General features: G+C 44.5%; 1 protein-coding gene across 1 annotated transcript in view; it reads right to left on the bottom strand.

Moving 5' to 3' along the window:
• The window catches only part of LOC144799617 (mothers against decapentaplegic homolog 4-like), a 285,671-nt gene that overhangs the window by 47,260 nt on the left and 221,947 nt on the right, over window positions 1-16,464 (bottom strand). Inside the window, exons 8-9 of the mRNA XM_078671029.1 lie at window positions 14,139-14,195; window positions 10,514-10,697 (exon numbers count right to left, since the gene is read on the bottom strand). Of these exons, the coding sequence (XP_078527155.1) occupies window positions 10,514-10,697; window positions 14,139-14,195 (241 nt within the window). The remainder of the gene's footprint in view (window positions 1-10,513; window positions 10,698-14,138; window positions 14,196-16,464) is intronic.

The raw sequence follows: 16,464 nt of genomic DNA, 5'->3' as shown, positions 1-16,464 counted from the left end.
GGAATATGTGTAATATTATTTAAAAGAGGGAAGATGTGTAATATCGTATAGCTATTACTGTTGTGTAACATGAATCAGTGATAGCTATCTGGTTCATTAGAATGTTGGAACTGTTGCTGTGTTGTCTTAATGATAGAATGTTTGGACTCAAAAGAAGACAGTTACTCTAAGCGACGGCTACACATTTGAGGCTGGAGTGTTGTTAACCTGTTACTTTACTTAATAAAGTAACCTGTACATCAAATATATATTAGCCTCCATCATCATTTCACACAGTTTACTTCATAGTACCTAACTAGTATATACGAATGCATAATGCGTTTCACTAGAATAGGGAAAATCTGTGTGAGAGTAACGTTTTTGAATTTGTAAGGGAAGTGCAATGTTAGCCTAACCAGGCAAAAGCAAGAAGTTCGCAATCTTTGCAGGATGGACAAGTTACTCACCTTCAGTAATGCTCTTTCTGGTGGCTCTACTGCATATTCCTTGCCTTGTAAATTTCCTCAGGCACTAGATTCAATGTGGAAAACTCAAAATCATTGCTCCTGTGTGCCAGTAGATTTCTTTGTGCGACTAATTGTCAATGTCAATCTGCCCCGGAAAAAAGGAAGCCACATAGAATAGCCACCCATGTGTGATGTCATTTTCTTGTATGAACTCTTCGCACCCTCCAATGCGAAGCATATAGGCGAACTGAGCGCACCGATGTGCAGACTCCTAGATTAGGATATTTTCAGATGTGAGGAATCAACCCACCTAACGGGGTGGTGGGAGGGTGCTGAGGAATCTGCCGTTACATAGAGTATCCATCAGAAAGAGAGTTACCGAAGGTAAGTAACTAGTTCTTCTGATGAATACTTCTAACTGCAGATTTCTTACCTTGTGAATATATACTGAAGCAGTACCTCCCAAGGAGGTGGGTCTGTGGAATGGCTCAGACTGAAAAGTTCTAAAGGACCGAGCGAGCAAAATGCCTATCTCGACAGACCTGACTGTTGAGACAGTAGTGGCTTGCGAACGTGTGAACTAATGCCCACATAGCTGCCTGAAAATTATCCAGGACAGCTAGCACACATGCCACTTTAGTCGTAGCAGAATTGGACCCGGTACAGTGGACCTTAGGCATTACGGAGCCTGCTTGATCGCCAGTGCATTATAGACCTTAATAAAGAACGCTATCCATCATGGGATGGTCCATTTCCTTGCCCATCTTTACGCCAGAGAACCGCACAAACAAATGATCATCCACCCAAGGTTCTCTGGTACGATCGATATGAAAAACCGAGTGCCCTCTTGGGGTCCAGACCATGGAGTTTCTCTTCCTCTTTTGAGAGATGAGGTAGAGTAAATAAGGTCAGGAACGTGATGGCTTGTCCAACATGAAACTGAGTCACCACCTTTGGTAGGAACGCAGCTTGAGTCCTTAACAACAATATGTCTGGAAAAAGGTGGTGTAGGTAGGCTGGACCAAAAGGGCCTGCAGTTCGCTAACACATTGTGCAGATGTTATCACAACCAGGAAAGCCATTTTACTGGTGAGTAGCAATGGACAACTAAGCATCGGTTAGGTCTAAATTTAAGTCCCACTGTGATATTATGAAGGGCGTAGTTGGGAAGGGGTTGTACACCTTTTAGAAAACGCATCACAACTGGTGATTTGAACAAGGACCGTGTGTCTGATAAATGTAGAAAGGCTGAAAGAGCCAACAGGTAATCTTTACCTGTGCTCAGAGCAAGGGCTTGCTGGGCCAAAAACAAAGCAAAAAACACCACAGTTTGGCCTGAAACAGGCCAAACTGGCATGAACCACACTACGCTACATACTTGTCCCAGCGCCCTATGTGCACAGAGGGCAAACGCTCCGGCCCAGGAGTTATGGATATCCCACTCTGCTGGCCCAATTGCGAGACCTCAGAATGACTTGGGCCTAGTCATTCCAAATCTTATTCAGGACTAGAGGCGGCAGCGGCAGAGGCAGTGGCTGGAAAGCATACAGAAATTCCATGCTCTACTAAGGGCAGAATGCGTCTCAGAGAGAAAGCCTTCTTGGGAACTCCCGTGCACAAAAATGCTGACATGTATTCTTCTCTGCAGTGGTGAACAGATCTAGCCAGGATTCTTCCCATTGTTGGAAAATGACCTGTGTCACCTATAGTTGCAACTGCCATTCATGATCCAATAGGCGTTTCCAACTGAGTTAGTCTGCAATGGCACTTAAAGATCCTGCAAGGTGAAGTACCACCAGGGAAATACCCTGGTTATCCAGTCCACTCCAGAGGTGTAGGTCCTCCTGGCGCATGATCATGGACTCTATCACACACTGCTTGTTGCAGTACCACAAGGTAGCGGTGTTGTCTTGAGAACCTTCACCATCCTCCCTTTGATGGCTGTCAGGAAAGAATTTAACGCCAAGCGAATCACCCACAACTCTAACAAGTTGAAGTGGAGGCAGGTCTACGCTGAAGATTAGAGTTCTCCAAACTCCACCTCTCCCAGATGACCAACCCAGTTGTGACGCATCCGTTACCACTGTCAACTTTGGGTGGGGCGGGCAGCGGGGCCTTCCACTGGTGAAGCTGCCATTGCTGCATATATTTTACCACCTCCTTCTACAACAAAATGGAATCTGACCTATTCCCCAGGTTCTGGGCCCACTGAGACGTGAGGTCTCACTGCAAAACTCGCAGGTGCCATTTGGCAAGACCGGCAAGCAGGACACAATAGGCTAACAAGCCAGGCAGCCTGAGAGCCATCCTCACTGAGAATCAGGAAAGACATTCAGATCAAAGCCTGAATGTCCCGAACTTATTGTTTCGGGGGAAAGGTTTGAAAATGCATCATATCCAGGATGACTGATGAAAGTGAGCGTCTGAAAAGAAATCAGGTGTGACAGTGCAGGCTGATAGAGAACCACAATGATGCCAACTGGTTTGCCATCGTCTGGAGGTAGTCTGTGACTGATTGTGGCCAGTTGGTTTTTAACAACCAATCACTTTGTGAGTAGTAGACTAGTACCTGCAACTGCCGCCTGTGCCCTCTGTGAACGGTCAAGGGGCACTGGTGAAGCCAATAGACAGCATGGCGAACTTAAAATGCTTATGACCCACTTTGAAGCGCAGGGCCTCCATGATGGGAATAGGAAAATATGCATCCTGCAGGTCCAATGCCACTATCTGTGATCGAGTAACAAACTACAGGAGGTAGCCCATAAACCAAGTCAAGACCCGGGAAAGGTATGTAACATACAACAGTGTCTCAAGGGGTATTATTTGTAAGCCAATTTCTAAAGAGGCACATTTAGTTGCAGTGAGCACAGAGAACAGGGAGACAATGATTCGCAGAAACACAGAAAAATGTTTGTATAATTTTAAGACAAAAAGGAAAGCGCTGTGTCACATTGAAAGACATGTAACTTGTGTAGTACTGTGCACAAGTGCTCGTGAAATGGTGAACGGCGCAAGTGACACATGAGGGAGTATATACAGTGGACAGGGGGCGCTACTAAAACAAATTATATATACAAAGTGTATACGTAGACTTTCTAAAACAGGGAATGCAGATAATACAAAGTAATTTAAATGAGCAATCTCGAGAAAGGCACCGTAATTTTGCTGCAGAAGTCGACGGCGTTTCGCCATGTATGCAATGTTAGGCCATCATCAGGACCAGGTTACAAGTAGTTTAAGAAGCAGTGTGCAAGCGAATTAAGCATGACGGGAAGGAGGAAGGGGTCTCGGGCTTGAGAATGCGGAGATCCACAGTGTGTACAGCCAATGGGGCCCCTTAAAAAAGTGGGTCCAGGGGGAAAAAAGCTGGTGGGTTGAGGTGGCAATGAAGAGCGAACGTCAGGTCGTGTGCAATGGAGTCAATCAAGAGCGGTGACTGGACGGCGCATGGAAGGAATCCATGGGTTCTGTGGATGCGGAAATTCGTGCATCAGGTCGCGTCCATTGGTTAAGTCTGCAGCAAGCAATTAATGGTGCAGAGAATTAATCGCAGGGTTCCGGCAAAGAGGCTAGCCGGCCGGCGTGAATACGGCAGGTCACTATCTGTGATCCAGCATAGAGAGATCCTATGCCAGGGTTAGTATCTTGAATTATTCTTTATACAGGAAGGTGTTGCGAGGGTGAAGAACCGGAATAGGCAGAGGCCTACTTCCTTATTTGCCTTTGTCACCCGAGTGGGACAGGTATGCTCAGACATGGGTCCTGTGCTCCCCATGCCACTGGATTCAAGCTAGCCTGGCTGATGAGGGGTGAAACCCCGAACCCGGTCCTAGAATGCTTGTTTTCCAGTCCAAGGAGAACATGGTCTGGCAGTTCAGGCTGGACTGTTCCCATGGGGAACAGAGTCAAGAATGATTTGCATCTGGCTGGGTTTAAACTGGAATGGCATGGGGAGCAAACAAACGATGGCTTTAGGCCCAGATCTGTGTACTGAGGTGAATGTTTGACATTGTCAACATTCTGTCCATCAATTGTTCTTTTTGCATCCTTCCTTCTTAGGCATACGAAAGTAGTAGGAATAACACCCACTCCCAACTTCTGAGACGGTACCCTCACTATGGCTCCTTATGACGAAAAAGGCCTGCACTTTGTTGGATAAGACAGGCAGATGGTCCTCTTATAGGTGTTCTGCTGTAGGTGACAGGTTCAGTGGGGTGAAAAGAAAAAGGCTGGGCATAGCCCGGCACGGCAATCTGCAGGACCTATCTTTTGGTTTGAACTTATGCCACCCCTGCCACAAGTGGCTGATCCTGCTTTCCAAAGGATGTGTGTGTGCTGCTAGGGGTGCAGTAAAGTGTTTTTTCTGGTTGCCGGGCAAAGATATTTTGGGAGGAACGCTGTCCCTGAATGCTGGGCCATTAATTGCCGAACCCACAGGCCCACACTCAAAAGGCCTAAAAAACCTGCTGTGCAGGAAGTAAGGGCTGTGGCTGTCGATATGCCATGGCATGCAGCGTACATCCAATCGGGTAGGGCTGAAAGCAGTCTCTGACGTGGGGTCGCTGACATTTTGCTCAAATTCAGTGTCTGATATTTGGGAAGGTAAACTTTTTGTCATTTGTATTGGCGTAAAATTAGTTTCTGGAAAAAATACAAGTAGAAGGTGTCATTGTCGTTGACATCAATGGAACCAGGGACATCTTTGTAGTACATCAACGGCATTGATGTCAAAGGCACTGATGTCGCCAACAGGATAGTTGTCAACAAAATTGTCTTCATGGTCATCATTGACGAGGGGATTTCCATGGACTGCGAAGGTATCTTCTGCTAAAACAATTTTTGTTCTTCATAGGAATGAGATTTTTGCACACCTTTTTAAACAGAAAGGGTTCTTCTGGAATGTTTTCTGTGAATTTCCAAGTTATGTTCAGTCAGGAGGTGGTTGCAGGCACTTTACACTTTACACTTTAAACTCGGGGAACTCTACAGGTTTCCTTTTTAGTGCTGCCTTTGTGGTAGTACTTGTAAGGGGCACTTTTCACGGAATCATCCCCTGACGAGGGGGCATACCTTTTCGAAAGATGGTATTTTTTGTTAGTTCCATTAGATATAGTGCCAAACTTCTCTGCCTGTCCTTCAGGGTCTTAGAAAGAAAGTTTTACATATATCACAGCGCGAATGCTTGAGAGAAAAATAATGGCAGTAAATGCATTGATCACGTGCATCATCAATATAAATCTTTTCATCTCCAAAGGTAGAGTAGGATTGTTACAAGGATGTCTTGTTTCCTTCAGTTATAGTGGCAGCTGGTGGCAAAGAAAGAAAGAAAAAGCCTCCTTGGTCCCCAAAAAAGGGATTTACTCTAAAAACAGCTCTCAGCACTCTAGAAGGTAAAGGTAGGCCTGGTTCAGTCCCAGGGTAAACAAAAAATAGTAACAGGATAAGGTAATTGAGAGTTTAGAGCAGAGGTTTGCTTGGGGACTCCCTCACACATGACATGATGTAGAAATAAGCACCACAAACTACAGCTGTGGAACCTGCAACTCGTGCTCAATGTATCTGACTGCGAGTGAGCACCAACCGATGAGCAACTTCAATTACGCTTGTCAATCCTGTAATGATACCATCCTCTCCTACGAAACCTGTGGTATTCGTAAGCGCTCTTAACAGTTTCAGTGGAACTTCAAGCTCTTCCCACTATGAGTCTAGCACCGCTTGTTTAAACACAGATTCTCTCTATGGCCTGGAACGACTTTGTCATGTATGAACTTTGATCATAGAACGGCTGCTGCTAATGCTGTTTTTACTCCTGGAACTGCCTTTTTCGAAAAGAGGTATGTGAGTCTTCTTTACGCATTGAAAAACCTGTACATTGGACTGTGGAAACCTCTCTTGCTACATGTTGCTAAACCATTGGTGCTTTATTTTATATACATGAAATACATGTGATTTGATTCTTTGTGATTCCTGTTTTTAACCTTTAGATGTTTTTAATAAAAAGATGTGTATAATTCCTACTACTGACGTATTTCTGGTATGCTAGTTTTGAGTTGACAAATAGACTCCCTTTCGTATGTTAGGTTCTGCATTGAGCAGTCCGCCGGATTATTGTGATTGGTGTTCATTATTAGGTAGACCAAAGGATGACTTTTACTTTTTAAAACACTGCAATGTTTCTGGGTCTGTTCTGTGGATTCCTCATTAGCCTGAGACCTGAAAAAAGACAAACCATTAACAGCTCAACCATGTTGTGTGGAGGGTATGGTAATAAAGACGTAAGTCTGAGCCAAGACGAATGTCTAACAAAGGAGCCATGGCAGATTTCAGCAGTGCCCATGTCTGCAGGGGCGGCCTTAGGCATGAGCAAGCTGTGCACCTGCACAGAGCCACCAAACCCCAGGGGCCACCACGCCAATATATATCCTTAATATAATAATCCTCTGAGGATGGATACATGTTTGCGTGGCGGCCCCTGGCAGGGATTTGGCGGCCTCCGGCTCTGTTCCACTTCCAAACACCCTGACCCCCCCTCTTCACTGGCCTCCGCCCCGCCCAGACCTTCTCTTCCAGGGCCCCCTACCTTCGGTCCCTGCCCAGGGCGCCATGAGCCTAGAGCCGCCCCTGATGTCTGCAGTGTCCTGGGCCACACCAATCAGTCAGCCGTAACCATATCTTCCTTTACAATTTATTTTTTGGGAATATATTTGTATTGGCATTTTTACTGTATTATACATTGGATGCAAAAAGAATAAGCAAAGAAACAAAACATGGTGTACTAATACCATGTGTCCATGTTCCGGAGTGCATGCTCCGTTTTATCCGGTACAGTTATAGAATTGTTGAGGAGTACACTCCACCGCAGGTCAACCATAATACAGGTCTGTAACAATATTTACTTTTACCTCCCAAACACTTTATTCAGATTCGAGAGTCGATATGAGAAATGAAGGAGAACTGAAACAGTAAAGTGCAGCCAGTTAAGGGAAAAAAAAGAACAAACAAAGAAAAGATCCGAAAAGAAATAATAAGAAACTAAACCTTTCATGCAGAGGGGTGGTGTGCACGCGGCTATTCATCTTTACACTGTGGAGAATGGATCGTGCAACATCTTGAGAGCAGAGGTATCAGGACCCCCCCCCCCCCGGGCCACCTTGGTTCCTACACCTAGTCCAGTACAGACGAGGACATTACAAACCTCGCCCTCTCTAGTTTAGTCCCGTTGGGCATTGGGGGATCGCGCGCGCTGGGTATCAGTCCCGGCCTCTATAGGGGCATCCTCCTCCGCCTCTCCCTCTTCACTGCTGGTTGCCCACGGATTCTCCCATTCTGTCAGTACCTCTCTCCAATGTTCTGCAATTGGGCGCAATCTCACACCTTTGGCCTCTTCCCACACCAATGCTCTGCCCTCCGGCCCATTCATTGACATCTCTGTTCCAGACCGCTACCTGTGGCCCTCTGGGTGACTTCCAGTCCATCGCTATCCTACTCTTAGCAAGGCACAGAGCAAGGTCTGTCAGGCGGTTTCCCACTTTGCGCTTAGGGGGCCTAGTGAAGAGACCTAGCAAGCACGTATGAATCGTCGGAGCCAATTCCCTTCCAAGCACATCCTTTATCTTGACTAGTATCGCCTTCCAGTACAGGCGCACCCACTGGCATTCCCAAGTCATTTGGGCAAAGTTATCGTCCATGTGGGAACACCTGGGACACTGTTGCACCTCCCCTCTGTACGTCACTAAGTCTATGTGGTGTCATGTACGTCATGTGGGTGTAGTTGATATGTGTGTACTTCAACTGGGTGTTCGGGGAGACCTTCCCTGCGTAAGGCAGAACTCTGCACCATTCGGTGTCTGTAAGGGGCCTGTCACATATCTTTTCCCAACACGCCCGCAGTCCGTCGAGGGGGCCGGTGGAAGCCTCCACTAGTGCAACGTACAGCCATTTCACCAGGTGGCCCGCCGTGCCAAGGGTGAGCAGCGCGTGTAGGACAGGGTGCGTATCAGGCTCCTCCCTCCCAGTTCTCCACAGTCGCATAAAGGTGCGTGTCAGAGCCTCGTGTATCAGAAACTGGCCCGCAGGGAGGCCACTATCCTCTGCCAGATCCACGAAAGGAATCAATTCCTTATCTAAGTAGCAATCCCCGACGCTGTCTAACCCGGCCTCTGACCACCTGGCCTACCTTCCTTTACAATTTTCTGAACATGCTCTCTCTTTTGCCTAAGGAGAAATTCCATAGAAGCGATCTATCATTGCGATTCAAAAGGGCAGAAGAACTGCCAGCTGTGGCAATGCCAGCTGAAGCTTGACAAACTTTACTGTCCGGGGAGTCCAGTCTTCTCTCTTTTTCCGATGGATTTGAAAAAGTCAACCCTCAGCATTATATTTCTTCTTCACTGCTGCTTCACCGATGCTGCCACCAAGGAACAGCTGATACAATCTCGCTTAAGAACTTTGCATCAGAATCTGCAGACCTGAATTTCTTCTCCAATCTAGAGAAAGGATTAGCAGAAGTGTCCATCAATGATTTGGGGTACTAAAGCAACTGCAGAGCACACCTAAGGTTTCACCTGAATAGGTTCAAACAGCACTGATGTGGTAACCTCTGGAGTCACTGTTTGTGGTCAACTTCCTCAGACTGCTTTTTGATAGCTCGGGCAAGAAGGTGAAGAAACAAGAAGCCAACCAACACCAAATGTCTCTTGACATTGAATGGTGCATCAACATCAACCAAAGGGGATCTGGACCTCTCGATAGTGAAATGCAGGAATGTTGCAAAGTCAAATATTTTGAAGTCAAAAGATGTTTGGAATAGCCTCTCAAAGTCAACCCGCAGCGAAGTGTTGGTGACTTTGCAGTGCTTCCCACTACATCCTGCAGTGGCAAAAAAAGTGAGAGGGGGTTGGAACCTGGACCCCCACCCAACTCTTAGCCTCAGCGAGGCACCTTTCCCAGCCTTCGGTATGACACTTTATTTTACAGACGACACATTAATTGATGGAGTGAGACTTAGGAAGACAGACCACATGTACACTACGGTTATCATTCCGTGATATCTTTCCCACCCAGGCAGGACATTTGTCAAAGAGGGGTGGCATAATGGCTTCAGACAGCAGGGAGATGAAAAGCCTTAAGGAAATAAAAGGTGAAAAACCTATTTTTTCCCAAGAAAACGACAACAATGTCAAAAGACATTGAATGACTATCAAAAGCCCCCAAAGAACTGGTGTTTGTAACCAAAAATAGTCGGTTGTCACTGTGGAAAGGTCATTTACATTAGGGCATTATTCAAGCATTCTTTTTTAGTTAGTACACTGTTCTCTAAGTTATGTTTCAGCAAAATTTTCTTTGTACCTAGTAAATTGGCAACATTAGAAAAATCTGTGAATGTGTACAAGTTAGGCATGCTTCCTTTTTATTTGTTTGACTGAATTGTATTCATTAAATAGTTGTGTTATGTAATCGTATAAATGTTAAGAGATTTCGAACTTGTTGACTTTCGAAAGAATCCTATGGTGAAGAACTGATGCATATTCCACCCAACTTCTGCAGCTTTGTAGGTGTTGGAGTCCGATGATCAAGAAAAGATTAACACAAGTTCTAGGGATTCACATTTGTGAAACATAAGAGAGAGTGAATAAAGGAGAAAACATGTCAAAATAAGTACAGAGACCTGGTGGTAGCCAAAATAAAAAGTACAGCAAAGAGATTAACATGCATGCCTTTATGATCCCTCCTTATTACTTAATAGTCTAACAAATACAATAGTAGAATAGTTATCTGCTCCAGCAGTGACTGGAGGTGGTAGCGCTACATTCAGGAATCAACGGAAAAAATGAATGGGAGAAAATTGGAAAAGGATGGCGAGTAGAAGATTGAGGAGAGAAGATCGGGGGATCTTAAGAAGGCATTGAAGCCATGAAATAAGTGTGACAGAGAAAGGAAAAAATAGTGACAAGTATTATTAGGCAGAAAAGGAGGTGAAGGGAACTGGAAGATAGTAAACAGAGTATGAAACAGAGGGACAATGGGAACATTAGAGTCAGATGAAAGTGGTAAACAGTCAGCATCACCTGGCCCTTTCACTGGCGTCTGTCCGATGCACATTGGAAAGCTGACCCAGACAGAAACGATCACCACCGGAGGGATCCACGTACCCATCCACCGCCACCACGGGACAATTGGCAAGCACTTTAAACATCTCCCCGACCTGAACGTCCATCTCGAAATATGCGATGGAGCACCAGAATTCAGGACCTTCGGAAGGAAGACATTATGCCTCAGATACACATCTCTTGAAGAAGACTCATACACTATAATGCGACAATCCTCTTACCAAGCCCCGGGGTAAAAGAGCATCGCAGACACAACACATCATCAGGGGGGCAATAGAGGGAGGATAAACATGGAGAGTTCATTAAGTAGCACAATAGGGGATTATTTTAGAGAGACAATTGGGAGTGTCCACTTGAAGGGTAATGGACAGAAAATCTTATAGGGGCAATGGGAAGAGTCCACAAGACAGATAATGGAGTGCAAGAGCATCAAAGACACATTCCATCATTTGGGATACAATCAAGAAAGTATGTTAAGAGCAGCAATGGCAAAGTGGTAATATGGAAAAATGAGGAGAGTTCAGTGTAGGAACAATAGGAAAAACCATCAGAAGTACAATCATAAGGGAGAAAATGTGGAGCATTGGGGTGAGCTCAACAAAAGAACAACGAGGAACACATGTTAGCATGGTTGTATGACGTTACAAAGCATACTTTTACAACGCATACCTTTACAACGCATTTTTTACAACGCAACATCCATTACAACGCATTCCATTACAACGCATGCCATTACAAAGAATTTTTAAAAAGTACCTTTACAATGCATACTACCTTTACAACGCATACCATTACATTGCATGTATGGTAAATATTGGATAGTGTAGGGGTAAAAATGACCTTTCTTACTCCTGGGGGTGCAACAGTAGAGTAAGTGTTGGATAGTGAAGGGGTAAAATTTACTATTCTAACTCCAGGGGGTGCAACAGTAGGGTAAGTGTTGGATAGTGTAGGGGTAAAATTTACTATTCTAACTCCAGGGGGTGCAACAGTAGGGTAAGTGTTGGATAGTGTAAGGGTACAATGCGTTGTAATGGTATGCGTTGTAATGACATGAGTTGTAATTGTATGCATTGTAGTGTCATGCGTGGTAATGGTTGCGTTTTAATGGCATGCGTTGTAAGGGATGTTGCGTTGTAATGACTGCGTTGTAATGGTAGTGCGTTGTAAAAGTTGCGTTGTAAAGGTTGTTTCCCGTTAGCATGACAATGGGGCTAATGCACTAGATGGAGAACGTGGAGAACGTGTTATGGGAACAATATGGAAAATGTAGGAAAGTAACACATGGAAGAGATCTGGAGAGGCACTACCTATCATTAGGCTGACCCACATGAGAAGGTAGGAGGGGACCGCAGAGATATTGTACTACATGGACAATGAGGATAACATGTTATAGGAAATATGGGGAGCAAGTGTTAAAGTATCAATGGGGAGAGAACAGCAGAGGTGTAATCCATGACCCAGAGGGAAATGTATGAAAGGGACAACGCGGAGAATCAAGTGGATGAAAAAAGGAGAGAATGTTTTATAAGAACACTGGGGAGACTTTGTTAATGTCACAACGGGAAGAGAGCAGCAGAGAAGCAATCTATCATTACTTATTTATTATTGTATTATATTTGTAGAGCATGCAATTAGCCACAGGCAACCTGGCATTGAGAGAGAAGTCAAATTATCCTGTATGTTATGTGAACAAATGATCCTGATGATTGAGTGAACTATCGTGGATTCCTAAAGCTCACTAGATCAGTTTGATTCCTCTGTTCAGAAGGTGAGGCTCCCACTTAATTGCTACTTGGTAGGTAAAGGATCTGCCCCATTGATGGACTTTGTTTGTTTTCTGAATCTGAAAAAGGCAGCCCAAATAGGAATGTAACGCTCTTGAAGCGAATACCAAAATAATAAGATGCTTGATAAATACAAAGGCATTACCATGAAGTACTTTACGTCTGGTACAGTGGCTCTGGAAGATTATACATTTTCCCGCTGTGACCCAATGTAGGGTTCGTAAGTGCTCAGAGATGTGGGCACGGCCTAGAAGTTCGATGAGTAGGTGGGCTGCACAAACCTGCACCAGTCGAAGGCATTGCAGTGCACAGGACGGAAGACCAAGGAAGAGACAATCAGCATAATTAAGGTGGGAAGCAACCAGGGCTTGAATTATAGGGGAATGTGTTGTTTTTGGAATATGAGAAATATTTTTTTTAAAGAATATTTAAATAGCTTAAACAGGTGTCAGAGAATTTACCACTGTGGGGGAGAAAGGATAAGCTGTCAGCAAACAAGACCCTAAGATTTTAATGGAGTAGGGTACTGGCTAACACCTGGACACAAGTCAGTGGCCCAACAAGAGGGGTAGCCTTTCTCACCCAAAGTCTAAAACGTCATTACTTGATTTGAGAATATCATGTCTGTCCTTTCTAATGATCATCTGTGAGTCATCCACAGGGCGCATATAGGACAGCCGAAACCCTGGATCCACTCACCTAGTGGAGCCGCACAGAGATTGAAAATCGTGTGGTTTAGCAATGACCCTTGTACCACTCTGTAAGCGTTTAGTAGAAAATCTCAATGAAGCCATGATGATCGATTGACTCGCCCTGTTGAAAAGCAGTGCAGCCAATCGAAGGCCACTCTTTCACTTCAGCTGAAGCTAGCCTGCCTATCAGAACAGAATGACAGATGAGTTAAATGTGGCAGACTAGATGAGGGGGGGGATGAGGGCTGCCATTACACCAACTCATATGCAACTCATTTTGAACTGCAATAAGAGCAGCCTCTATGCCAGGAAATGGTCAAAGCCAGGCTGAGCATGATTTAACAGGGAATTGTTGGGGATGCACTCGAAAAGCTGTTTGTGCACTATTCTTTAGGAGATCTTGGCGCGACATAGCAGCACCAGCCAAATAGGACAACATTGCCATATTGAATGGGTCAAGAGAGGGATTTTTTCATAGATGCACCAGAACAAGCCTCTTCTCATTCGTCAAAGAGTGTGCAATATGTAAAGGTAGAATTGATTAACTTACCACGAGAGAGAGAATGTATGAGAATGACAATGGGGTGAATCAGCTGCAAGAACGATAGGAAAAACCACTGGAAAGGTACTGCGGAGAATGCAAGGAAAGTACATTTGGAGAATATAGGTAGAAAAAGTTTAGAGAAATTGTTGGAACAGAAATTAAGAATAGGCTTGATATAGAGCTTGTTTTGACTCAGCCCCACTTGCCTCTCAGGAGCCGGTTTTTCTGGATGTCTTACAGTTTTGTGTCTCATGTAGACACCTTGCGAGTCCCGGCGAGAGCGGGCTGTATGCTCTTAGTCACCTTTCCTCCTACAACTGTCTTACCTTCAATTTCACTGCCCTGCCTCTTCTTGCTCATTTATGAAACCTCTATGGTCTCAGTCTCAGGGCACAGGTGCCAGCTACAGAGAACCTCTGTGTCTCCAAATATGTCTGAGAGTAAGCAGTTAAGGCAATATATTTTTATTTGACAGACCTGTCAAGTTACAAAACGTGATTGACCAACAAAGCTTAAAATTAAGAGTGCATTTTGAGGTTTAGGGTGAATACATTACCTACCAGGGTGACTGGAGACAGGCTGCTGTTGGAACTGGGAAGAGTTGTGGTGTGAAGGCCCTTAAATAGGAAACACAAGTAAAAAACATCAATGCTAAATGCGCTTATATACCATAAAATACAAAGATGGGCAAAAAGCGAAAGCAGGAAAAGTACACATAAAGGTTACAGTACAGGCAGAGGTAAAGCAAGAGGTACAACAGTAGAAAGACTAAAGTACAGACAGAAGGAACAAAAGCTTGAGATCCAGTCCAGCATAAATGGAAGATAATAACATGGACTGATAAAAAATGGAGCAGGAAGAGGCACACGAATAAAGGAGGATAGATTGGAGATTTGTAAATGGGTTAGGAGGAACAGATAAGGGAAGACATCTTAGAAAAGAAGGGCATGGGGAAGGGACAAAGGAAGAAAATAGAGCTGAAAGAGAAAAATATGTAGATGAGGAGAAACAGTAGCACTGAGAGCTTGACTGGTGTATGAAAGAATAGAGAAGTTAGAAAGGAAGGAAGTTGGCCGAAGGTGTAGTTTAAGGCACAGGCGAGTAACAGACAGAGGCAGATATTTGAAGGTACTGGAGTGAATACAGCCAGGCCAGAGGGAGGATGGTGGATGAGGGCATTTGAGCAGATACAAGAGAAGCAAAGAGAAGAAGATGAGTGGTGGTAGAAAGTAGGGTAAGCGTAAAGATAGGAAACAGGGTACAGTTTTAATTGAGTGACTGAGCAAGGAAAACAGATTGAATCGAGTGAGGAGATTGAGAAGTAACAGAGGCAGGAAGGTGGAGGTGCAACAAAAGGAAGCATCTATTGCCATAGGAAGGAATAAGAGAGCTACAGATGTAGGTTTCTGGACAGTTTTAGATATAATCATAAGGAATGACAGAGAGACAAAGATAAATGAAGGACAGGGGGAAGGAGGAAGATACAAAGAGGTCAGGAGGGTCAGGATTGTAACACAGTAAGGAAACTGGATGAGGAGAAGCTGGATTGAGGTACAACATGATAAGGAAACGACGGCGGCAACGGAACAAACATATGCCACGGGGAAGGAGAGAAAATAAATGTGTACATGGTTAACAGAGTGAGGGTTTGGGAAATGACAGACGCATCTGAACAAAAACATATCAGTAGACAGAAAAAAAGCTGGCACCTGAGAAACAGTGAAAAAGATACGGGTGAGAGATGGGAAAAACCTATAACAATAGTTTTGCAGTTTGAGACGATAGTAGATTCACACGCTGTGCATTACTTCACCATCTAATGATTGGGCTGGGAGAACCATCTTATGTTAGTAACAAAATGTATTTAGCCATCAACCATAGGCAGAGGCGGTTGGATGAATGACAATGTGGGAAGCTCACAATGCCCCACCACAAATCACCCATGTGACATTGCATTACATGTGAAGTCTAACATGAAGTGTAACATTAAAGAATATATGTTGACACTTCTCTCCGTCTAGGAAGTGGGTGGGTATCTAGTGAGTCTAGAATAGTCTCCAGCTGCAAACAGACTGTTACAGGTAAGTAACCATTTCATTTTGCAGTGTCAGTCTATTTTAGAATCACATGCTGTGCATCACAGCCAAAGCACTATTCTCGTTTAACTGACAGGGTCTGAACAACAAGAGAAGGCAAATTAATAATTTGTGACTGTGTAGCCTCTTAGCATGTCCCAAGTATCCAAACACAGATGTGAGAACATCTGACCAACTTGACACTCTACATATCTCGGACAAAGAAATACTGCCAAGGAAAGCTAAGGAAGATGTTTTGAACCCTGAGGAATGTCTTCTAGTCCTAATGTAGAGTTTTGTCAGCTACCTAGAAATATAACTGAATGCACTACAATATCAAATGTGCTTTTTTCCTTTCATGGTCTCTTCCCCTCCCTCCAGTTTGTGGGACATAAACTGAAGTTACGACTTCCTTATGGGTTTTGATTTGCCAAAATAATACAATAGCTCTTACATACTACATCCCCCCAACTCTGTTACTAAAGGAAGGACTATGATCTCCTCCATTCAACTTTCAGGATCTACTGTTCTTCATGTATAAGAGCCCGCCCTTCACATTGTGGGTGCGGACACTGCCAGGACACATCAGTACAGGGCTGCTCCCAGGAAGAGGACAGTGAGTTGGACTGGGGGTTCACAAGCCAGTACAGAATAATTAAAAATTGCACTGCAGGTGCCCATGATGTCTGCACCCGAATGCTGCACCTGGACCCTTGTTGAACTGCCAAAGCTGAAGAGCTGAATGATGGGTTGACCAGCAGTGGGCTGCAACACCTTTGTTTATATTTTGCGGATGTCCAATCCCCCACCA

Source organism: Lissotriton helveticus, chromosome 12 (assembly GCF_964261635.1).
Source record: "Lissotriton helveticus chromosome 12, aLisHel1.1, whole genome shotgun sequence".
Taxonomy (NCBI): Eukaryota; Metazoa; Chordata; class Amphibia; order Caudata; family Salamandridae; genus Lissotriton; species Lissotriton helveticus.
Note: the sequence above shows the minus strand (reverse complement) of the source record. Positions and strands in the feature narration are given on the sequence as shown.